A 25,672-nucleotide genomic window follows, 5' to 3' on the forward strand; every position below is an offset into this window, starting at 1 on the left:
AACATTCATACAATATAGTAAAAGTAAAAACATTTCCATGTGATACATTTTTTATGATTCATAAAATCGTAACAACAAAAAACTATCTTGGCACACATGTAATTTCAACATTTCTGAATCTGGCATGAGAACAATTCTCGTGAACACTTATATAACTGATAACGAAGGTTTAAGACTCAATTTAACTACCATTTCAATCTACTACTTATCGAAAAATGAATTTTTAATCAAAACTATGAAATTGCACCTTAGTGCACATGTCTCAAGAAACAATGTCAAAAATATTTGCATTCATAGAATTTTATGCAATTCTCGAATATCATTTTAATCTTTCTTCGTCGAATAGTAAAACCGAATGTGCTAAATCAAAGAAAACATCGCTTCAGTGAGTCTATACCGCATTGCACTATTGTACTTTGCACAAGTCTTGAGTGCAGTTATTAGGATGTATTCTAATGCTAGACCTAGAACCTTCCAAGAAAATCAATACAGCCACACCCAACTTGCATAATTAATGCGTCACGTACTTAGATTCACTAAAATTTAAGAGGAATCACTTGAAATTTTAACACATGAGAAACATCCATTACCTCATGACACATTTTTTTGGTTATAAACCTTAAAAACAAGGAAAAAATTATTAAAAAATGCTACTTTTGAATTCTTCACGAGGTCGTTAAATATTCTAACTATATTTTTATCTATAAATCACTTTCAAAACACCAAAATTATACAAAAGTCATGTTTAGGGAACAAAGTAAAGTTCGTAAAAAAGTATCAAAACAAAAAACTATCATTACCATTTTTATTTTGGATTTAATTGGATGTAGTTCGTTTAATAAGATTTTTTTTCTGATAACAGATCGTATACAAAATATAAACTTTTTTATTAAATCACTCGCGCGAAATAAACACGTAAAAATTCGTCAATCACACGTTTTAAAAACCAGACGACCTGACGGCGGTCAATGCTTCCGCCATATTAAAAATTTGTCAAAGATAAAAGAATTTTGTACAGTTGGACGTTCGGATACAGCGAAGATTGCAGTGTCATCATTGAAAAACTTTCAATCATTATAATTTTTTACTATTCACATAAATATTTGAAAATATTCAATATTTATTAAAAAGCAATTTTTCTTGGAAATAGAAACTATGTTCACTTTTATTCTTAAATGTAACAGAAACGCTTACTACTTGCCCCTTTACGTATCCGAACGTAAAATCGATATATATTTTTTATAATCGAAAAACAGATTTTTTTGAAATTAATTAGTCATCGCAATAATTTCTAATTAATATAAACGCGAAATACATATCTTACATTACATATCTTTTAAAGTCATGTTTAACTTAAACTTACAAATGCATTGAGCTAAATAATAATATGTATGTACTACGTAGTAATAGTAGACCAATGTACAAACTACAAATATGTGTGTTTATAAGTGTCCTGGTTTGCATTAACTAAATTCCAATTTAAGACCGAACAATCTACACTATTCAACTTTTCCAAGATAGTATTTAATCTTAGTATCTAATGTAATATTTAATAAAATAAAAATAAAAAATATAATTTTAATTGTCTATGGTCTCATCAAAACTTTTTAAAAGTCGATCAAGACTCGATTGATTCGATTTTTATTATCTTTTTCGTTATCGTTTTCATGCCGGCGGCCATATTGTTTCAAAAGTCAAGCATCGAAATTTCGTCTTACCACAGTGATTTAAATTTAGATTAAATTAATTCTATAATACAAAGAATTAGGATTGTGAAAATCAAATACATATTCATAATGGATTCCCTCGTTGGTTATGAAAGTGATGACGATAATGAATCTGAACGATACGGACAACAGCCATTGGTAAGTGTCCTTGGGTAATGTCCATTTTGATTTTAAATCAATAATTATTATGGGAAAAATTAGCAATTACCTACATACTGTTTCTTCTAAAAATAACAATATGTTTATTTTTATATTTTATCTCACTGATGAAGTTTATCGGTAGTAACTAATCATTAGTGCTTGGCTTGGATTTTTTTCACAATCGGGATAATTTTTAACATGTAATTAATATACAAGTAAAATATGTGTAGGCCTATGTTACGTAGTATATCATGAAAATTTTTAAATTAATTGACTGTTCCTAACAGTCACGAGCCTACTTCTGCTTGTCTTAATTATGTACAATTAAAAATAAATCCCTTATTAGTCAGTTCTTTAAAGAAACGAATCTTCAATGGCGGCGCTTATCATTCCCTCTCGCTCACACACGGCCGTACGGTATGCAAAAAAAATAGGGTAAAGTAAAATGTATTTAATTTTCCCTGTTATAATTTTTGGAAGAAGTGTACAAATACAACCCTTTTTTTTTTTTTTTTTTTTTTTTTTTTTATAGTGGGGAAATCTTCCAAAGATACCCACGGCCCCCGGGGAAGGAGCCGTGGGTTATGTCGGATTCTTACCGACTAAAACCCCACTGTGTTCCGTCGAGCCGCTTTAATGATGGGGCCGCGGGTATTTGTTAGAATTCTTCCGCGACCCCCTCGGCGGCAGACAAATACAACCCTCGAATTTAAGGTTTTTGTGGGGGGGGGGGAGGGGAGGGGGGAGTTGTGGGAATCCCTCCTCCAAAGGGGGGGGTGAGGAGTCACTTAGTTTCTGAGATATTGGAGTTTAAAGTTTTGAGAATTGCCTTGAAATTGCAAAAAAATAATATGGACAAGAAATAATATGAACTTTTCTTCCTTCCATTCCCACTTGTATAGTCCCAGCAGTGGGTACTTATATGGGCTGATGATGATGATGAATCTCAAACAAAGAATTAAAGAAATATTTAAAGAAATGTATTGCTCAAAATTATAATTTTCAAATTTGACTACCTGTCGACCCCTATGCGAAACCCGATCATAAATTTAGAATGACAATTATGTACCTATTTGCTATGGTAAATAATATTTTCTTTAATAATATATTCTTTGGGGAAAGTTGTTCAGTTTATGGGCTAATTACGAGACTACGAGTATTAATGGGGATTTTATTGCGTTCTGTATAATATGTCATTTGATAGTTCATATAAATACACAAATATCATAACAAAACAGTTTGTCAACAAACAAATTAAAATAATTAACAAAATAATAAATAAAATAATTATCAATTTACGTTATTTTTATTTTCTTTTTTGCCGATCCTACCATCTGTCAAAGTCAGCTTTGGCCGCCATTGAAGATTCGTTTCTTTATTGAACTAGCTAATACATATTATGTTACATTTGAAAGAATTTGATATTAATTTATTTCTCTGCTTGACAATAGACTGATATTATAGGTGGTGGCGAGTGGGAGCCGCAAGAAAGAAGATGACACAAACTACGACCAGGTCAACATGGACTTGAGCGAGGTTGGTATCAACTTTTTTAATCTTTCTCTAACTTAGTCTATGTAAAACATTATAAATTCACGTTATATATTGCTAGTGTCATAATAAAGTAGAATTTAGTAGGTACTTAAAAGAATATATTGAATTTGTACTAAAACTTTTCTTTCAAATTATTTGTTGGACAATATAAAGTTTAATTGTATTGCTCCAAAATAATTTTTAAACAAAAAGCATCTTTTATCTACACATAGATAGAATATTCTTACTATTTCCTCAAAGCATTATACATAAAATTAAAAATACACAATCATGATAGTTTTCCAAACTCATTGTTAGTATGTCATCTATTGAAATCTTGTCAGCGATGATATTAACACTTTTATTATTTTATATGTTACCCATTTGTAAATTGACAAAAAAAGTCAAAAACGATCTGCGTGGCCTCAAGATGACTCCCAGTTTGGCTTTCCCCTTACAACTGTAACATGTAAGTACATAGAAATAAGAGATAAGCCCATCTTTGCATTTACTTTTAACAGTGGTGAAAGGTAATATACACTGAATATTGTCTAATGTATATGAAATGATGTTATTGAAAACATTGTAAGGTATTTGTGAACAAAATAGTACTAATTCGGATAATTTGCAATGTTGAGTAATTTTACGAAATTATGATTCATACAACTTCAGGGGAATGGTAAATGATAAGAGTGATATAATTATATAGATTAAATGTATAGTTTGAAGAAAAAATGTAAAAAAAAAACCAGTCTCGTAATATTAAAGAAAGAAAGAAGCATTTTAAATATTACTGATGTTGGCATTTTCAATGACATCATAATTTGTAAGTTCTAGTAGTTGGTTGAGGTAACTGTATTATAAATATGGTTCATTTTGCAAATATCTATTAAATCCAAACATCTAAACAACGCTTCTGAAGCTGATACAATACATATAATAATTGACGAGTGAATGTTTGTCGCAGGAATCTCAAGGCGAGTCGGAGCCGGAGCTGCCGCAGGCTGAGACCCACGGTTCGCGACACACGTCTAAGGAGGATCGGCGAAGCTCAAGTAAGTAGTTTTTGTGATTTAGATTCATATCAGTGACACAAACCAAAAGGTTAATGTCGTGACTATTCCATACAACTATTAAAAATAATTGATCATACACTGTAATAAGTAATATCTGAAATCTGTCACATAATTAATATTTTCCATATTATAGTTGTTAAAAGTGGGTATGTTAGAAACATTTCAGTGCTAAAGGGGGCTGGTTTAGCTTTAAGCTATATTGTGAACTGTTTTTGCATAACTAATACATTTTTCATACATTGTTACTTGCTTCACTAATTTAATTCTTCCTAAATATTTTTAGATGACAGCCGTGAACACGAGGGCGCCCGTGACAGCGGCAAAGATCGCGACCGTGATCGTGATCGTGACCATGACCGCGATCGTGACCGTGACCGCCAACGTGATCGCGACCGTGACCGTGATGGCAAGCGGGACAAACGGCGTGACTCACCGCGCAGGGACCGTCGATCGCCACGGAGGGATGAAAGACACAGGTATATATGAGTTTACTAGCTTTCCGCCCGCGGCTTCGCCCGCTTTGTCTAAAACCTAATAAATTATATACCAAAACCTTCCTCTTGAATCACTATATCTATTAAAAAAAACCGCATTAAAATCCGTTGCGTTGTTTTAAAGATTTAAAGCATACAAACGGACATAGGGAAATAGGGACAGAGAAAGCGACTTTGTTTTATACTATGTAGTGATACAAGATTTGCTCATTGCAATGGTTTTGAAATTCAATCACTTTTGTAGTTCTTGTTACATAGATGAACAAATATTTATGTCAAAACATATAAATGTGAAAATTTCGCTTCACTTGTGTTTGAATTGTAAATAAACATTTAACAGTCTAAATAATTCTTGAATCCACCTCAACCAAAATCGGTACAGCCTTTTAAAAGTAGTTTAGTGACAAACATATACCTACACAAGGTATAAATGAGTAAATGGGCGAGTATGTCAATTAATAATTTTTGTAATTTTATTCAAAATAGTTCACAAATATTCAATGTTCTTTAAAAATTACACTATCTGAATTTTGCAGGCTTTTTTCTAACATAGCATTTATAATTCCAAAAGCATCATGTTGCAAATATAACTGTCTAATTGGATATTAACCCATTGAGACCCGAACGGCCCGATCGGTCCACGACACAATAGATTTTCTATTGTGTCTGTGATTCCGGGGCCTGAGTTATTAATTTGTATATTGTAATTATTTACAGGCCAGAACGTAGCGATCGTCACCGCGAACCGCCGCGTCGGGGCCTGCTCGGAGACAGGCCTGATGATAGACGACCCTCCACTGATAGCAAGGTACACGAAACTCGATTTAGGGCTGATTTTCCAATGCTTGGTTAAAACTTATTCGTCGAATAATGTATAAAACTACAATTTTAAAAACGTATACTTATTGCCCGTATTTGACAGTTTACGTGACATTTTAATATTATCGTGTAATACTTTATTGGACGGATAAGTTTTATCCAAGCATTGAAAAAAATCGGCCCTAAGTAACTTAATTAAACTTCCATAAGAGCGTTTTATATTGTCGTAATCAATTGGTATCGTTTACCACAATAACTTAAATTTGTTTATTTTCAAAATTATTTGAGACTTGTTAAAAAAAAAATATTTTCTGATTGCCCTATTTAGATAAAGACATTACAGAATGATTAATATAATAAATATAAATGTAATTCTCTTCTCTAAAAACTTTTTTTTTTCAGATGCCTGCGCTTATGGATTTGAAACCATTTGGCGGAGATGTCCCGCCGTTGCCACTGAAGTCACAAGATGCAAGAGACGCTGTGTCACCTAGGTATGTTATTTTACATTTATAATATGCTTGAAATAAAGTGTAACAATTTTTTGACGTGACAACGTCTTATAATTCGATAGCGCCGGCTGCACGCACGAAAAGACATGCGGCGTTACCTCGCTCTGAGGCGTTCCATGTAAGGCTTGAAGTGCGAGCGAGAGCGCGGAACGAGCGACAAAGAAGCATAATCGGACGTTGTCACGTTCAACTATCGTCAGTAAACCGACTTTACAGACAACCAATTTTTTTTATACTTATTGAGGAAGGCTATAGAGCTGAGAGCAATAAGAGCGGAGCAATGCGTGTAAACCCGCGGGGTTCAGCTTGTTGATCATAATAAAAAATAGACATTCATGCGTTATATTTCTATATTTTATTAGATTCAGACACTCTTATTTATTTAATACTCTTTCAATAAAACAACTCTATTGAATAAAATTATTTTTATTTAATTTCATAACCTATGTGTATTATTTTCAGATTTGTAGACCGGGATCGTCGCGACCGTGATAGAGATCGCGACCGTGACCAGGACCGTGGCCGTGATAATGACCGTGATCGTGGCCGTGACAATGACCGTGATCGTGGTCGCGATAATGACCGTGACCGTGGTCGCGATAATGACCGCGATCGTGAGAGAGATCGCGACAACCGACCCAACAGGCGATCTGAAGATAGGAGGTTTGTCATGCTATACAATATAAATTATTTAACATATTAAATTACTTGTAGAAATCTGTTGTTCTAGTCTGTGAATGTTTACAAAATATCTTATTCACTCATAGACCGGGAGATACTGACACAAAATTTCGAGTCATTTGTAACAAGGATGGCGGTTCTACAGGGGTCTTAGTACGCAATGACAAAAAGAAAAATGATGGTGTGAACGCTGGTACCGGCGGCTTAGTCGCGTGGGCGTTTGTCGAACTCGTCGGAAAAATAGCGAAAGTCAAACGATTTGTAACACAAAAATTTTAGAATTTACCGATAGCCCATAAAAAAGTAGTAGGCGGTAGTGTCATGCCATACTTTTCCGGTGTGACTTATAGCCCGCCATACCGACGCGAATGTGTTGATTTAAATAAAACAATCATTCAACCATTTGTACCAAGCTAACTTTTGCACAGGTAACTATCGTCGTGCAGCCATTTACGAAAATCGCCATGCCATACTTTTCGGACGATTCCAAATGGTCGCCATACCGCTGAAAATCTGCAAAAAATTTTTATTTCGCCAAACTTTTTGTACCAGTATGCCATTTGGATTTTTGGAGAGTATTTGATAAAATGTGACCATTATTATATTTGCCATACTTCTAGTAGGGGGAAAAAGTGCTGTTATACTTGAAAACTTAATTTATATAAGTGAGGATTTCCAACACTTAGATCTTTGAAATTTTGTATTTATATTTGTTGATCCTCAAACTTACAGGAAAAATAAGTGCCATACTGTTACAAATCGTTTGACTTTCGCTATTTTCCGACGAGTTCGACTAACGCCCACGCGACTAAGCCGCCGGTACCAGCGTTCACGCCATCGTTTTTCTTTTTGTCATTGCGTACTAAGACCCCTGTAGAACCGCCATCCTGTTACAAATGACTCGAAATTTTGTGTCAGTATCTCCCGGTCTATCATACCTAATATAACTATAGAAACTTGTTTTTGTAAAAGATCTATTTAAAATATAAGATGTTATTTGAAGCATATTAATTATTGTACAAAAGTTTTTATAGGTTATTTTTTTATCTTAACAGATCATCTGGTCGCGAGCGAGGCAATGAAAGATCAAGATCTCGTGGTCACGCCTATCCACCACCACACACAATGTGAGTTACTTATATCTTAATATATATAAATCTTGTGTCACAATGTTTGTCCTCAATGGACTCCTAAACCACTTAACCGATTATAATAAAATTCGCACTCCATGTGCAGTTCGATCCAACTTGAGAGATAGGATAGTTTAAACATACTACGGGCGAAGCTGGGGCGGACCGCTAGTTTACTTATAAATAAGCATGAAAAGATTTTATCTGCTCATAAACTATTCAATCGATTTTAAAAATTCATTTGCTGAAATTGATATTTTGGTTTTATGGCATTAAAAATTTATAAATTTATATTAAACTAGCGGTTCGCCCCGGCTTCGCCTGTGGTACATGTTTACCTTTTCTCTACATAAGAACCATCCTCGTACTTCAAGGAATATAATAAAAAAAGAATTATCGAAATCGGTTCAGCCGTTCTCGAGTTATGCGCTTACCAACACATTTTGCGATTCATTTTTATATATAAGATTCATTTGCTATTAGAGAACTGCTTATTATGGAGTAAAATAAGCTTTTCATCTATGTTTTTCATGAGTCAATGCGAGCGAAGCCGTGCGGTATTCGGTAATCGGCTAGTCTTCTATTAGAATATGCATATTAATATCATATACAGTAATTGTTGAAAAAATAACTTAATGGCCTAGATATATTTACTTGTACGGACATATTGATACTAACATCTTTTGATAAATGTTTTTATTTGTAGGACAAATGAGAGAGAAAAAAGATCGCCAACATCGGGAGAGTACAGACCGTCCTCATACAAGGTTAACAAGAAATTGGAAGTTATGGAAAAGATGGGTAAGTTTCACTAGCTTTATATGGGCTATTCTTAATGTATAGTCAGTTACCCCTAAAGGGTTTAAAATTAGAGGTATAAAATTAAAAATTTACTACAAAAACTATACTTTAATATTGTAAAATATTCTTAACAAAGGCATTTATCTTTTTTTTTTATTATAACCTTAAATTTTAACTACGCAAAAAAATACAATACACATTACATTGTATTTTTTTGCGGATGAATTGAATAAAAACTAATGTTCATGATAATGATAACTGCACTGACTACACGAAATAATTCACCTTTACCTTATAAATTTAAAATTTAAGATATAATTCCATTTGTATCAATTGAATTACTATTATAAATATGTATATAATTTTGCAGGTCTCCAAATAAAAACCCCAGATGGGTCTATGGCGACAGCACAGCAGCTACGAGCGGCTGCGGGCGAGAATCCGTCCGGCTTGCCAAACTACTGTTCAGGCTCGCTACACGCTTCTAAGATACTTGATCAGGTATATACAATTTGAATAATTATTTTTAGTTTTAAACATGGACTAATAAATATATAGGACTGATGAACGTCATACTAAAGATCGTACCCCGTAATTTCAGCTTATTGCTAGATGGCGCTCTCATTTGAGCTTATTATTTAATTTGCAGTTATAAAAGCGCCACCTAGTGACCAATTTTAGAACTAAGGAAACAGCAAACTATCGATTTTCAATTATTACATCTAGAGGGCGTTGTTTTAAAAACTCCGGTGTTTTTGAATTATTATTTTAGTTTTTAGGGCATCTAAGGAAGTGAGTACCTTTAATACGATTTCGACACCCGCTACAAACATTCGACATAGTGATCAGAGTACTGTATATAATATAATTATATTATATATATTCTTTATTTTCTGTTAAAAAAAATTTCTATATCTCTTTTCTTCTTAAGTATTCCCTTCTAATTTGTAAACAGTATTATTTATATGACCATAAAATAGGGGAAAAGAAAAAAAAATGTGGATGTACAGCGATGATTTGAACCAGCATCTATCGATTTTAAAGTACGAGACTCAGTCAACACAGCTACAGGCACTTATACGTCTCACATTGAAAGGAGATTGCCCAAGTGACTATGGCACTTGGTATCGCAATCAAACTTATTGTGTCAAGATGAAATATAGTTCAATTTAAAGCTTGATGTTAGTACTTTTAGAAACGATTAAAGTTTTTATGTAAATAAGCCGCAGTTCACGACAATAAAAATAAAACAATAGTTTTATTCAACGCTTCAAAAAAATACTTTATCGAGTTTATACTAACGATGAACGTTAAGTTTTACATTTATTACATAGGTAATATTTTAATTTACAAGACAAATGTGAAAAGTAAATCGTAATAAACATTATTTCAAAATAAATAACGTCGAACAATGCGTCGAACACATTCATTCAACTATGACATAATATGACGCAGGACGCTTGCAAGAGAGATAGATATATATGTGTCAAAACAGAAACTTTTACTTTTATTTCTATTTATTCGTTATAATTACGACTTAATAGTGATAAATATGATCATTATAAATACAAATAGGAATTAACAATATCACGAACACGTGACACAACTAGTATTTTACCGATTCCATACGTGGTCATACATGTTTCAAAAGAATAACTTTTACTATTATTTCAATTTATCCGGTATAATTAAGACTTAATATTGATACATATGATCATTATAAATACAAATAGGAATTAACAATATCACGAATACGTGGCACAACTAAAATTTTACCGATACCACCCGTGGTCATTCTCCTTTATGCTCTAATTGTTCGAGTATTTCTTTGATAAATACAGTTCATAGCAACGCGGTGGTGGAGCATCATAGAGTAACTTATATAGGATTGTGGAGCATCTTAAGGAAGAGAGTACCTTTAATAAGATTTCGACACCCACTACAAACATTCGACATAGTGATCAGAGTAGTGTATATAATATATATTATATTTATATATATTCTTTATTTTCTGTTAAAAAAAATGTCTATATCTTTTTTCTTCTTAATTATTCCCTTGTAAACAGTATTATTTATATGACAATAAAATACGGGAAAAGAAAAAAAAATGTGGATGTACGGCAATGATTTGAACCAGCATCTATCGGTTTTTAAGTACGAGACTCATCAATACAGCTACGGGCACCTATACATCTTACGTTGAAATTGATGCTCTAATTGTTCGAGTAATTCTTTGACAAAACCAGTTCATAGCAACGTGGTCCATGGTCTTAGATCATTATGTAATGGATGGAGTACGCTGGTAAATGTTCTAACTAAACTTTCTGCTGATTTTGGTGCGGGGAAGGTAACTCACACTATTGAAACACAATCACACATTCACAAAAATAATTTGTGTCACGAAAATCGTAAAAATTTATGACCTTTTAAGCGACGAGTTTTTAAATTCAACTCTATCCCTAAGTTCATAAAGATTAAATTTGTATTTCATTCCAAGTTGTCTCGTGGGGAGTGCGGTTCAATATCGCGTTCTAAATTCAACTTTATAACTTAGATCATAAAGATTAAATTTGTATTTCTTTAATGCCTCAGCCCCCGGAATCACAGACACAATAGAAAATCTATTGTGTCGTGGGCCGTGGTCCGATCGGGCCGCTCGGTGGTCAAGGGGCTAAAAGATAGACTCGTAAGGAATGCGGTTCATTATCGCGTTTTAAATTCAACTTTATCTCTTAGTTCATAAAGATTAAATTTGTATATTTTCTTTCCATGATAGTCTCGTGGGGCCGCATCAATGATCGAGTAAACGACTCGATTATTTGTCTTGATCATATCGCTAAACGATACATCGACGATTATTAGAAATTGCATTTAATTAGAAATGTACGTTAAAAAAATATACACAAATGAAAGGTTATTCCATCTTTTTTAATATTCGACATGTTTGAATTGCTTCTGCAAGGCTTGACAGTGCAAAACGGCATTTTTAGCGGAGCACTCGAAGACGTCCTTTCGATGTTTTAGCCTAGGAAAACGCAGAGTGTTTGTAATCGATTACGCAAGTAGTTTTTATGAAAGCATAAGATTTTTCGATTCGAATAATCTGATACCTCGACAAAAGGGGAAACACCTGCGAGTGTTATCGATTACTTAATGATCTAAGTCCATGGTGGTCACAAAGTCACTCTCGAACAGCGATGAACGAAGTGACAAAAATAGGCGGTCCATCCTAAGGAGCGCTGGTGCAGTGAACTCCCATAAATAATTATAATAAAGTTGTGCTCATTCATTTAACAATTAATATATCTTTAATTTTAAATTAAATTTATCGTATACCTAAACTCCAATACGAATATCAAATGCCTAAATACGGAATCCAATAATTTTCAGTCCTTCGCGAAACAAAAGATCACGTAAACATAGCGCAATATGAGCGCAATCCATTTTATAGATCATCTTCATACTTGATAGTATTATTTTTTTATATTTTTATTGAAATTGATTCCAGAAGATTACTGGGAACTTTAAAAATTCATTTTGTTACTTTTATCATTTATTAGTAGGTACGATCCTTATAAGTATTTTAGTGTATTCAACCAACTTAAAAAAGTGTGACTATTTTACAACAATTTGAATATGAATTGTATACAATATCGAAGCTTTTTAAGAAATGTATAAAATACTTTTTTAAGAATTATTATCATACATAATATTATGATACCGGCAATATATTATTAAACCCGGCATTTTATGCAATTCTTAGTAAATGTATGTTATTCCGAGAAACAGTCGGAAAGAAATAAATTAAATTCGTCAAAACTGAACTTTTCCTAAGTAGCAAACACATTTGCAAATGTGGGTGGCTTTTGGGGTAGCTATTAAGTATTAACCAATATGAGGTCAAAACTAAAATCCAAGATGGCGCCGACGAAAATTTGAAATCTTTTCGTCATGGGTGTCATTTTCAAGGAGTTGGAGTAGCTATTAATCAATATGAGGTCAAATCTAAAATCCAAAATGGCGCCGACGAAAATTTGACATCATTTCGTCATGGGTGTCCTTTTCATGGTTTTTGGGGTAGCTATTAACCAATACGAGGTCAAAACTAAAATCCAAGATGGCGCGGACGAAAATTTTACATATTTTCGTTATGGGTGTCATTTTCATGGTTATTGGGGTATCTATTAACCAATATGTGGTCTAAGCTAAAATCCAAGATGGTGTTGACAAAACTTTTACATCGTTTCGGCATGGGTGTCATTTCCAAGGTTTTTGAGACAGTATTACCAAATCCCCAATATAACCGTCGATAATTAGGTATATTTTTCTTACTCCTTTAAAGTTAACTTAAATAAAATAACAAAAACTTTAACAACTACAGTTTTGTAGAAAGTCTTAAAAAACAATTTTAAAGAACATTGAAATTTGAAATGCATATTATTTTAGAAATGTAATATAAAACGCAACTCTGTGGCAATCATCATCTGTGATAATATTCTGACAGATATTATTAACTTTAAATATTATATTCGCTAAACTTTATTTAAAATAAAGTTTATCTAAAACATTTAAACGAAGAGAATAAAATAAAAAAGAACGTGTGTGCCGAGAAAACGTGTCCGGAGTGAAACTTCTTTGGCGAGATTCATAGATACCAAAATCGCCGCCTTGCTCCGTAACGCGACAGTATTACCATGACGCGATCTTGAAATTCGACGACCATCTTGGATTTTAGTTTTGACCTCATATTCGTTAATAGCTACCCCAAAAACCATGAAAATGACACCCATAACGAAAAAAGTAAAATTTTCGTCAGCGCCATCTTGGATTATAGTTTTGACCTCATATTCGTTAATAGCTACCCCAAAAACCATGAAAATGACACCCATGATGAAAAGATGTCAAATTTTTCGTCGGCGCCATCTTGAATTTTATTTTTGACCTCAAATTGGTTAATAAGCCATGAAAATGACACCCATAACGAAAAGATGTAAAATTTTCGTCGGCGCCATCTTGGATTATAATTTTGACCTCATATTCGTTAATAGCTACCCCAAAAACCATGAAAATGACACCCATGACGAAAAGATGTAAAATTTTCGTCGGCGCCATCTTGGATTATAATTTTGACCTCATATTCGTTAATAGCTACCCCAAAAACCATGAAAATGACACCCATGACGAAAAGATGTAAAATTTTCGTCGGCGCCATCTTGGATTATAATTTTGACCTCATATTCGTTAATAGCTACCCGAAAAACCATGAAAATGACACCCATGACGAAAAGATGTAAAATTTTCGTCGGCGCCATCTTGGATTATAATTTTGACCTCATATTCGTTAATAGCTACCCCAAAAACCATGAAAATGTCACCCATGACGAAAAGATGTAAAATTTTCGTCGGCGCCATCTTGGATTATAATTTTGACCTCATATTCGTTAATAGCTACCCCAAAAACCATGAAAATGACACCCATCACGAAGAAAAGTCAAATTTTCGTCAGCGCCATCTTGGATTATAGTTTTGACCTCATATTCGTTAATAGCTACCCCAAAAACCATGAAAATGACACCCATGACGAAAAGATGTAAAATTTTCGTCGGCGCCATCTTGGATTATAATTTTGACCTCATATTCGTTAATAGCTACCCCAAAAACCATGAAAATGACACCCATGACGAAAAGATGTAAAATTTTCGTCGGCGCCATCTTGGATTATAATTTTGACCTCATATTCGTTAATAGCTACCCCAAAAACCATGAAAATGACACCCATGACGAAAATATCTCAAATTTTTCGTCGGCGCCATCTTGGATTTTAGTTTTGACCTCATATTGTTTAATAGCTACCCCAAAAACCATGAAAATGACACCCATGACGAAAAGATGTAAAATTTTCGTCGGCGCCATCTTGGATTATAATTTTGACCTCATATTCGTTAATAGCTACCCCAAAAACCATGAAAATGACACCCATCACGAAAAAAGTCAAATTTTCGTCAGCGCCATCTTGGATTATAATTTTGACCTCATATTCGTTAATAGCTACCCCAAAAACCATGAAAATGACACCCATGACGAAAAGATGTAAAATTTTCGTCGGCGCCATCTTGGATTATAATTTTGACCTCATATTCGTTAATAGCTACCCCAAAAACCATGAAAATGACACCCATGACGAAAAGATGTAAAATTTTCGTCGGCGCCATCTTGGATTATAATTTTGACCTCATATTCGTTAATAGCTACCCGAAAAACCATGAAAATGACACCCATGACGAAAAGATGTAAAATTTTCGTCGGCGCCATCTTGGATTATAATTTTGACCTCATATTCGTTAATAGCTACCCCAAAAACCATGAAAATGACACCCATCACGAAAAAAGTCAAATTTTCGTCGACGCCATCTTGAATTGTTTTACCCCACCAATCTATTCAACAACCCATAAAAAAGAGCATCTCAGGCAAGGTAATTTTTAAAACATAATTTTATATTACAAATAATTGGAATATGAAACTTATACAGTTTACTCTTATAAAGTATCAAATATTTCAAATCACGAAAACGACAGTGCACGCACAATAATCTTTTTTTAATTCGTTTTGTTTTTGGGACGAGGAGCGATACACCCGTCCTTCCAAGAGCGCTTCTGAGCGCGGTCTGACGACCCGCGAGTCGCGACTCGCGATAGCAAAATGTATGAAGAAATCGACAAGTATTTTTAATTTAGCTTGTGTTATGGAAACCAGATGGCTGATAAACATACATATATAATCTCTTATATATAAAAATGAATAGCAAAATGTGTTGGTAAGCGCATAACTCGAGAACGACTGAACCGATTTCGATAATTCTTTTTTTTTTTTTATTATATTCCTTGAAGTACGAGGATGGTTTTTACGTAGAGAAAACGTAAATATGTACCACGGGCGAAGCCGGGGCGGACCGCTAGTAATTGAAATAAAATTTTGATTTAGATACAAAAAAATTATCAGAATCTATAAAGGACTATATATCCCTCAATAATTTATAGGAAGATAGATTAGGCTTTTAATTTTCTTAAAATTGTACCGTTTTAGACCATGTTTAGACCCCATTTTTTTGCATTTTATGCGATCATTGTGCTGGGAAAATCGTATTTCAGCGACAATTTTGTATGACGTCGTACAATTTTTATAAGATGATCGTAGAACTGAATATAGGTATTATTATCTTTAATTTAAGATATTACTTTGTTCTCATGCTTTGAGTTAAAATTGTACCGTAAAATAGCGTTTTTTGTTAAAAATCTGTAATAGCACCCTTATTGTGGTGCTTTTTTTTTGTAATGAATTTACTACGCTACTGTATTTTCTTTGTTTTAGACTTTAGTTCAATACTTAATTAAACACCCATACAATTTTGTCACGAGTCGCCTCTGGTCAAACTAACCGATATTAGTGTTACGTTTACTCAAAATACAAAAATGAAGAAAGTATTATTTTACGCTTCTTAAATCTTTAAAACTAAAACAAAATGATGTGGAGGTGGATTTCCTCAATCGAAAAAGGGAGAGACTAGTCTACTCGACCGGCCGGCCGTAAAGGCCCCGATTATTGATGGCGGAAAGTTGTATATATGCTCTGTAGCGAAAACATTTCGCTTGCGCGATTCAGAGCAAAAAATAACATTTAAATAAAAATATTTTTTTGCGTATTATATTTTACGTATTATATTTTACGTTATAGTTTACGTTTTTTGCGTATTATATTTTACGTCAAGATACTATTTGGCACATTGATTTTTTTAATAGCGACATCTCTTAGCTTCATTAAACCGACTTAATGCTCTAAGGCGACATCTAGTCATTAAACGTATAAAAAAGCTTATAAAAATGCCAAATGCTACTGTGAGTGACATCTATCGACAAAATTGGGAACTGAGAAACGAGTTACGTTTTTTACTATGGCGATTGTAAGTCTTCTTGATTATATTAGTCTATGGTTTTAAATCATAAGAAATCGAGTTGAGAGGCGTTATTTTTTTGTGGTTAGGCTATTATCCTATGAAACCTAAATCTGAATTGTCAGTTGACAGAAACTTTGTTTTTTAGTTATGAATTTTAAAAAGCAGAAAAATACTATAGAAAGTTACTCCATTCACCACGTGGAGTAGGGCGACGATCTTTAAATATTGACAAAGAAGTTTCACTTCTAACACGTGTGCTCGGCACACACGCTCTTTTTTTAAAGTATTTCTTATAAGACGAATTTAATTGTGCACAGGTGCAAAAGCGCAAACTCCTGTGGGCGAATAAGGGCAAACCGGCAGAGGAGGAGGCGGCCAAGTGGAGCGGCGCTCGGTTCGCGCAAGACAATGATGGCCGACAGGTGTCCAAGTTCATGCGACTCATGGGCATACGGGACCCCGGTTAGTTGCTTATTTATACTTTGTATTGTTACTTTTTGATGGAACTGCATTTTATAGTAAAAGAAACACACAATTCACTACCTCCACTTTATTTATATTTTTCTATTACTATAGTTGTAACTTATCGGACAATCTTGTTGCTATTGACAGCAGAAATTAGTCTAATGAACGTCAAACGTTTTTGGCTGTTAAGGTGGTCATAGAACAAGCTAAAACATTAATAAAGTTATAAATAGACATCGGATTATATGCATTTGCATATTTGCATATGCAAATGCATAAAACTCTCTAATTACGGCGTTAGTGCATATTTTAGCCTTTTTCCCCAATCGTGCGTATTTCGTTAAGTAGAGGTCTGATCTGGTGTCGTATGTGACTAGACATTCTCCTGATTGTTGTTTGAAGTGTTTAAAATTTTTAAAATTAAAGTTTTTGCTCACCGCGCCCGCGTGGATTAGAACTCGGATTTCTAATTCGATAGTCCGACCCTACGACAGCGCAGCTATTTATGCTAAGAGACTCCGCGCGAAATACGTGAACGCTTATCTACGTACGTCGTATAAGATTTGTGTGGTGTCCCCAACCTTCGGTATGAATAATTGTAAGCGCTGCAACGAAAAAGTATCTGATGGCGCTCTTTGTTCGAGCTGCCGTAACACTTACCACTTCCACTGTGCGACGTTATCTGAAATTGGCTGGCGGAGACTTGGCACTGAACGACAAAATTCTTGGTGCTGTCCTGACTGTAGAAACTCTGTCTTCCCCGGTGACGCCGTTAAACCTAGTACTGAGCCTAATTCCTATCAGTCATCTTTGAATAGGATTGAGGAAATGCTATCACCGCTCTCTACTCTGCCGGAAAAGGTTGAAAAGTTAAGGAGTGATTTGAACGACTTAACGAGCAAAATAAATGCAAATGTGATTGAAGATTTATACAAAAGACTGGAAGATATAGACTGCAAGTTATCCATAGTTGACAGACTAAACGAAGATATGAAGAAGTTAAAGTCAGATATGAAGGGATTTGGAGAACGCTTTCAAAGGTCAGAAGTTGAAGCAGCTAAGAGTCGTAACACTATAAATACTCTTCTAGCGAAAATCTCTGCCCTGGAACTTGAACAAGGTCGCACAGAACAAAAGAATAGATTTTTAAATGTGGAAATTATCGGTGTGCCTGAAGAATCAAATGAAAACTTACAAAAAGTATTCCTTCGTCTAGCCTCCGCTATTAGCTGTAACCTCAACCAGGAAGATGTTGAATTCATTACAAGGGTTCAATCATTCAGAGACAAGAAGGACAGCCCACGAAAGATAATAGTCAAACTGAAAGACAAAGCCACAAAGGATACTTTGATCAGTAACTTTAAAAAGTCTAACAAAGTAAAAGGCATAACATCACATGACCTTGGTTTCACGGGTAACTCCCTGAAGATATTTATTAATGAACATCTTACAATCGCTAATAAATAATTACTTAACAACTGCAAGCAACGTGCCAAAGAAAGAAACATTAAGTTCGTTTGGATCAGAAATTGCACCATATATTTACGCGCACATGAGAAAGCGCCGGCGAAGGTCATAGCTTCGGATGAAGACCTGAAGAATTTTTTAGAAACCTGCCCTTAACCATTTATTTCAATAGCAATTTACTTCTTTTAGTTATGTTATTAATTTTAAGTTTTGATCATGCCCTACATATTACATACGCTTTTATATCCTCAGTATCCACCACTTACAATTTTTTAACATACGTAAACACTACACAATATAAATACATTTTAATTTACATTATACGTGAGCTCTCAATAAATTATTTTACGTCAACTTCATATATAAATAATTATTATTACGACTTCATTATAAAAGGTTCCGCTCCCCTATACTGCATTACTTTTTTCAGAACTGCCCGCAATATTTTTAACAATTTTTGTCGTGTTCCGATAGTTTTATTCTATAATTATCGTTATGATATTCATGTGAATAGTGTAATATTAATAAAAATACTTAAGATAGGTAAATGTATTGCCGCGATAATACTTTATATAACTTGTAAGTTAATATTATTTCGATTTAATCGATTACTTTGCTATTGTACTTTACTTAACATTTAAATTGTTTTATACTTGTTCTCAATGACTTCCAAACGTAATTATATTAACATTTACTACCAAAACACTCGCGGCTTGCGAACTAAGTTACCGGAACTGCATAAAAATATCGTTTTAAGCAATTATGATATTATTATTTTAACGGAAAGTTGGTTGTGTGATGGAATTCTTGACTCAGAGATTTGTGATTCACGCTATGACGTTTTCAGATTTGATAGGAAACATAAAATGAAAGGCGGAGGCGTTGTTATATGCGTTAAAAAAGCGTTTTGTGGTTACTTAACTCAAAATATTACGTGCGGTAACGTGGAAAGTGTCTGGCTAACTATACCTGGTAAGTCTTTTAACTGTCAATTTGGTAAAAGTCAAGGTGACCTTCACATTGTTGCTGTGTACTTGCCTCCTAATTCTGATTTGCCTGGTAATATAAGATCTTTAAACGCAGCGTTACTGTCCTTGTATGAATGTTACCCTAATAACAAATATTTGATAGTGGGCGATTTTAATTTGCCGTTTATTACTTGGTTGAAGGATCACTCTTTTATTATTACAGATACCTGTACTAATGATCTTTTAGATGCCTCTCTGGACCTAATGAATTTAACAACCTTAATGGGGGCTAATCAGTACAACCTATCACCTAACTGTTGTGGTAATATTTTAGATCTCGTGTTCTCTAATTTATCTATTGATTGTAATGATATTATATCCTCGGATTCCCTTGTCAACATTGATCGATACCATCAACCATTTGTAATTACAATAAAAGATGTTTATATACAACCGTTACGTTCCCAGTTTTCTAAAATAAAAAAATTCTATAAGGCTGATTATACTACAATAAATCGTGAAATTAGTAAAATAAATTGGACTGACGTTTTAAATTCCGCATCAATTAATATTTCCATCGATAAATTTTATAATGTTTTAAATTCTCTTATAGAGAAATACGTACCGTCTGTTAGGATTTCATCTCGTCGTCAATATCCGAAATGGTATACGCCTGCATTAATTAATTTAATAAAAGAAAAATATAAGTTTCACTTTCGTTGGAAGAAATACAAAAATCCAAACGATTACGCGTCTTTTTCACTGCTTAGAACTAGAGTAAAAAAACTTCAGGACGAAGCGTACTTAAAATACATTTTACGTTGCCAAAAATCTATTAAAACCACGCCTAAAGAATTCTGGACGTATATTAAAGACAAACGAAATAACTCTAGTTACCCATGCAGTATGATTTTCCGTGAACGCAACCTTACTGTTGGTAACGACATTTGTTCAGCGTTTAGTGAATTTTTTTTATCCGTTTTTCAATCCGATGATAATACTACTGACCCAATTACTACTGTAGACGATTTTGAGCTTGCTGATAGCCTTTGCTCAATCACAATTAAAGATCAGGAGATTATTAAGCTAATTCGGGATTTGGACTATAGAAAGGGAGCCGGGTCGGATGGCATACCGGCTGTCTTCATTAAAAACTGTGGAACTAGTCTTAGAACACCTTTACGCATACTCTTCCAACGTTCCATAACCGAAGGAATTTTCCCAGACTTATGGAAAAAGGCTTTAATTGTGCCCATACATAAAAAAGGCTCGAAGAAAGATATAACTAACTATAGGGGCATATCACTACTTAATATATTTGCTAAAATGCTGGAAAAAGTAGTATACCAAAAAATCTACACTCATACACTTAAATGTATTCCTACTCAACAACACGGTTTTATTAAATCACGGAACGTTACTACTAACTTATTAGACTTAACACATTACACAAATAACAACATGAGTGAAGGAGCACAGGTCGATGTAATTTACACAGATTTCGAGAAGGCATTTGATAGAGTAAGTCATAATGTTCTTATCCGTAAGCTTTATGCGGTGGGTATCAGGGGTGATCTTCTCAGATGGATAGAGTCTTATATCAGGAACCGCAGTCAATCGGTGATTCTAGGAGGGTTTAAATCAGATTTTGTTGATATTACTTCGGGCGTCCCGCAGAGATCGCATCTCGGTCCCTTATTGTATAACATTTATTTATTCGACATTGGTAACTGCTTTGTAAATTCTAATTTCTTACTTTATGCTGATGATAAAAAAATATTCAGAAAAGTCACTTCCTCTTACGATTGTCAATGTCTTCAGGATGATCTTAATAGATTAAGTGACTATTATAAATTAAATAAAATATCAATTAATATAAAAAAATGCCAAAAAATAAGTTTTACCCGTAATAGAAATAATAATATTATTTGTTTTGATTATAAAATTAATAGTGAATCTATACCTGCTGTTACTTCAGTAAGGGACCTAGGTGTGATTCTGGACGTCAAACTTGCATATCGTACACACGTGGATTTTATTGTTCATAAAGCCTACAAAAATCTTGGTTTCATCTTGCGACAAGCTGATCCATTTAACGACATTACTTGCTTGAAAGTTCTTTATTTTGCCTACGTACGTAGTGTTCTCGAATTTGCAAGTGTGATCTGGCGACCGCAATATAAATGTCACATTAAAAGATTGGAAGCAATACAAAAAATATTTGTGAACAAAATGAATTATAAAACAAAACATTATTCGTTGAATTATGAACAGGCTTGCTCACATTATGGGTTAAATACGTTGGAGGATAGGAGAGATATAATAGACATTATGCTGTTATACGATATCGTGAACAACAAGTTTGACTATTCCACAGCGTTGGAAAATATAAAGTTTCTTGTACCCACACAGCGTACTCGCCATACACGCCTATTCCACGTGCCGGCTACATCAACTAATTATCTAAAAATGTCACCGCTCCATAGGCTCCCGGACATTTATAATAAAAAATTTTCTTCTGTGGATCCCTTCTGTTTATCGCGTACTAGTTTTAAAAAGCAAATTTTACAATTAATCAATACTGAAGCTCAGCTCACATAATAATATAATACATTAGCTTTTTACACTCACTGCTATTACACTCACACATTCTCATACACGCACTTTCACACACACACACACACTCACACTCACAATCACATCCTACTTACCTGGTTTTACTTAATATTAAATTAAGTTGGTTTTAATTTATTATGAATTCATAGATATTTAAAACATTTCCTTTCTTTATAAATACTTATTGGGCTTGATCAATGCTTACTTTACCTACATGAAATTAAAATATTTTCTCTTATCATTTGTAAAATTCTTATACTAGTCTTTGTTCACATACGTATATTATTTTTACTACCTATCGGTGTACCTTTTAATTGGCGTAGCTTAGTATTTATTCATCTCAAAAATTGTATCACTAGCTGTAAGGTACCTTATCATAAATAAATAAATAAATAAATAAATAAATAGAGGGAATTTTGATTGGTCGACTAACCTTTATTAGCCAATCAGAACGCTCAGCGAGTAAACAAACCCTATTTTAGCATGGTAAAATGGCAAAAATTATATAATGGGCTCCATTTTAAGTAAATTTTAGGCATTCAAAATAGGGCTAGATTACCCTTTTGTGGCTAAAAACTTAAAACACGGGTTGAATTTCAAAAAAGGGCTAGATTTAGCCCGGAAATGTCTAAGGTGGCAACACTGGGCTCGCGGGTGACAAACGTCACATGATGTGATTTTTAAGTGAATTATCTTGCATAAAACCTACTGATATAGATTAAACTACTACACATTATACAAAAAATATCTTATAATAAGATAAGCTTAGTACTATTTCTATTTTGATTTAGAAACAGCAAACATATTGCATTAAAACTTTACACATAGCATTACAACTAATACTTGTTCCACAGATGCGGTAAAGAGCCCAGCGGCAGAAGGTGCAGATCCGAACCAGAAGCAAGAGGAATTGTTCAAAGCGATGCAAGCGCAATACGAAGTGGCGAGAGCCACTACACACACCATGCGTGGTGTAGGCCTTGGTTTTCAGCGGGGACAGTTCTGAAGACATTAAAGTGCTGTATGAGCCTTGGTTTCGAAGGAGGACAGTTCTGAAGACATTAAAGTGTGATGTGAACCTTGTTTTCCAAAAGGGGACAGTTTAGAAGACTTAAAGTGTGGTGTGAGCCTTGGTTTTCAAGGAGGACAGTGTGGAAGACTTAAAGTGTGTATTGTGCAATAAAATAAACTAATTTCCGCAGACATGTAAGTTATTTATGCACTACATGCACTAAAAAAGACGGGTTGCACTCCGGGAGTGCCGGCAGAAGCGAAAACTTGATTATTAACGTTGAGCATATTTGATATTTTGGAATGGTATCCGTCTTACGCTTTTTCGATCAGGTCACGTGTTCTGACGTGAGTTTAAGATTTTATACCCATTACAGAAAAAGTGCTCAACGTCGCTAAAGAAGTTTTCACTTCAAAAGGCTATTGGCAGAGGGAGCTAGTGGGGGCAGGTTTAAGTTGGCTACCGTTCTATACACTGGGCAGTGAGGACCTTGTGGCCACTACATCACAATAAATACCGGGAAACAAGGTCTGCTGAGGCTTGTTGGGGGAATAAAAAGGACAGGATTGTATTGCAAAATAGATAATATACTGAAGTCTAAATAAGTGATGAACTAAAAGAAGCGGAAGAGCTGTCTTATTTATGAAACACTAAGCTAACAAGAGAGTGTTATGAAAGAAGAAAATATGTCCTTTGGAATACTGCTTTATATTCTTTATGATGGAGGGCTAGAAGATCTTGATATCTTAGTAAGATGAACAGCTGTGTCATAAAAAAGAGGTAAATAATAAGAAGAATACCTATTGTATAGTATCTATTGTATATTATAAATTCCGGCCTTTGTCTGGTAATGAATTTTTAAGAATATGACAAAAAAATTAGAATCTAGTATTTTCCTATGATGAAGTAAATTTAGTCAATTGCACTTCCATTTTTATTAAGATAGGGTTTTGTGTTGAAATAATATAATATGCTATGGACTGTGCAGTGTTTAGTGTTGATTATAATATAAATAACATGAAGTGTGTGTAGTGAAGGGATTTCTCATATACATTTTGCATGTATGTGTATTATTTTCTCTCAAACCAAAAAAAAATTGTTGCAAACATCAACTAAAGGGATTCAAAAATAAAAAATAAAGTAATTGGTTATGAATTATCTTGTAAATATTTATTTTTACCTATAGGAACTCTGTAAAATGTTTATTTTTCAAGAATTAAAATGCTTTTAACAATCCTTAGTTTTAAAAGAATTATTGTAAAACAAGTATACAATAAAATGTGTAAAATAAAAATAAAAAATTTATCAGCAACTTCAAATATAAGATTACAATATTGCTCTGCCTTCTGGGGCCGTATTACGACCTCTTAGTTCCAGACAGTTTACGCCGTGAATTGAACTGACTGGCAAATTCATATAATACCATGATTAACCATGGCTGGTTATTGCGATCATAATATGAATTTGCCAGTCAGTGCGATACGGCCCCTGAACTAGGTAATTACCTGTATCTCAAAGGGCAGTAACAGTATAACAGTAATTATTGGAATGTTTCTTTGGTATTTATGAAATGTGAAAAATAAACTTTTAACTATTATTTGGAATTATTACAGTGAACATTTGAGTTTTGGTGGTTTATGTTATGTATTTTTTTACCTATAGGAACTCTGTAATGAAGCTATAGGGGCTGTGTGATAATTATCAAATTAAAAAGTAGTAAGCATTGTGTTTATTAATAATTAACTTAGGTTAAGTTAGAGTAAGAGTTGTATTTTGTAATTGTATGCAGTGATTACTACTTTTTTGTTTATTTGAATAAAGTTATTATTGCCAAGCGATGTTTGTTTTTTTATTTATACCGAAGTAATATTAAATTAAAAAATATATAGACCAAGAAGAGACTGTTTCCATTATACGACGAAAAGTTCGATACTGAAGCCCTGTGCTGAAGACGAATTAATGTAAATAAAAAACTTTCAATTTACTTTTGCCTTTTTTCGATTATAAAATAATTAAAATTTAAAGCAACACTAAAATGATTTTAATGACTAGTAACATTTTAGTATAATTGATGAAAATAATTTATATCATGAATCTGATATTACAAGCGCTATAATTATTAATTTCTGGATCTACTGAAGTACCTACTGAGTACTGAGAGTTGAGACCACACTGAGACAATTAAAAAAATCTTTTACCAAGTGAAAGCTACATAATCTGTGACTGACAAGGTCCTCTATATTTCTATAATATAAAAATGAAACGCTAAATTTATAGC

At 33.6% G+C, this 25,672-nt stretch overlaps 2 protein-coding genes across 4 annotated transcripts in view; one reads left to right on the top strand and one right to left on the bottom strand.

The window, feature by feature from the left end:
- The window catches only part of sno (Protein strawberry notch), a 45,866-nt gene extending 44,894 nt beyond the window's left edge, over positions 1 to 972 (bottom strand). Inside the window, exon 1 of the mRNA XM_090114603.1 lies at positions 801 to 972. Within this exon, the coding sequence (XP_089970729.1) occupies positions 801 to 803 (3 nt within the window). The 5' untranslated portion in view covers positions 804 to 972. The remainder of the gene's footprint in view (positions 1 to 800) is intronic.
- A 766-nt stretch (positions 973 to 1,738) lies between these two features.
- On the top strand, positions 1,739 to 25,232 carry LOC149898878 (uncharacterized). 3 transcript variants are annotated; one of them, XM_090114365.1, is made up of 13 exons: positions 1,739 to 1,865; positions 3,333 to 3,404; positions 4,369 to 4,456; positions 4,761 to 4,953; positions 5,689 to 5,779; positions 6,193 to 6,284; positions 6,765 to 6,864; positions 6,913 to 6,965; positions 8,039 to 8,110; positions 8,820 to 8,914; positions 9,285 to 9,415; positions 17,184 to 17,328; positions 23,237 to 25,232. In XM_090114365.1, exons 1-13 carry the CDS (start codon positions 1,797 to 1,799, stop codon positions 23,386 to 23,388), a joined length of 1,353 nt encoding a protein of 450 aa, XP_089970491.1. In that variant the 5' UTR covers positions 1,739 to 1,796; the 3' UTR covers positions 23,389 to 25,232. The 3 variants fall into 3 exon arrangements, with proteins under 3 accessions (XP_089970491.1, XP_089970490.1, XP_089970492.1); XM_090114364.1 differs by having other exon boundaries at positions 6,765 to 6,965; XM_090114366.1 differs by having other exon boundaries at positions 1,756 to 1,865; positions 3,320 to 3,404; positions 6,765 to 6,965.
- Positions 25,233 to 25,672: the final 440 nt, after the last annotated feature.

Source organism: Colias eurytheme, chromosome 21 (genome assembly GCF_061535395.1).
Source record: "Colias eurytheme isolate Ceu_HAF_F1 chromosome 21, ilColEury1 Martin Lab GWU primary, whole genome shotgun sequence".
In the NCBI taxonomy this organism is placed as follows: Eukaryota; Metazoa; Arthropoda; class Insecta; order Lepidoptera; family Pieridae; genus Colias; species Colias eurytheme.

Excerpts from the sequence above, each read along its gene's own strand:
- LOC149898878 (XM_090114364.1), top strand. The coding sequence starts at position 1,797 with ATGGATTCCCTCGTTGGTTATGAAAGTGATGACGATAATGAATCTGAA. Across the intron at positions 6,285-6,764 it reads AGAGACGCTGTGTCACCTAG|ATTTGTAGACCGGGATCGTC; the intron begins GTATGTTATTTT and ends TATTATTTTCAG. Across the intron at positions 17,329-23,236 it reads CATGGGCATACGGGACCCCG|ATGCGGTAAAGAGCCCAGCG; the intron begins GTTAGTTGCTTA and ends CTTGTTCCACAG.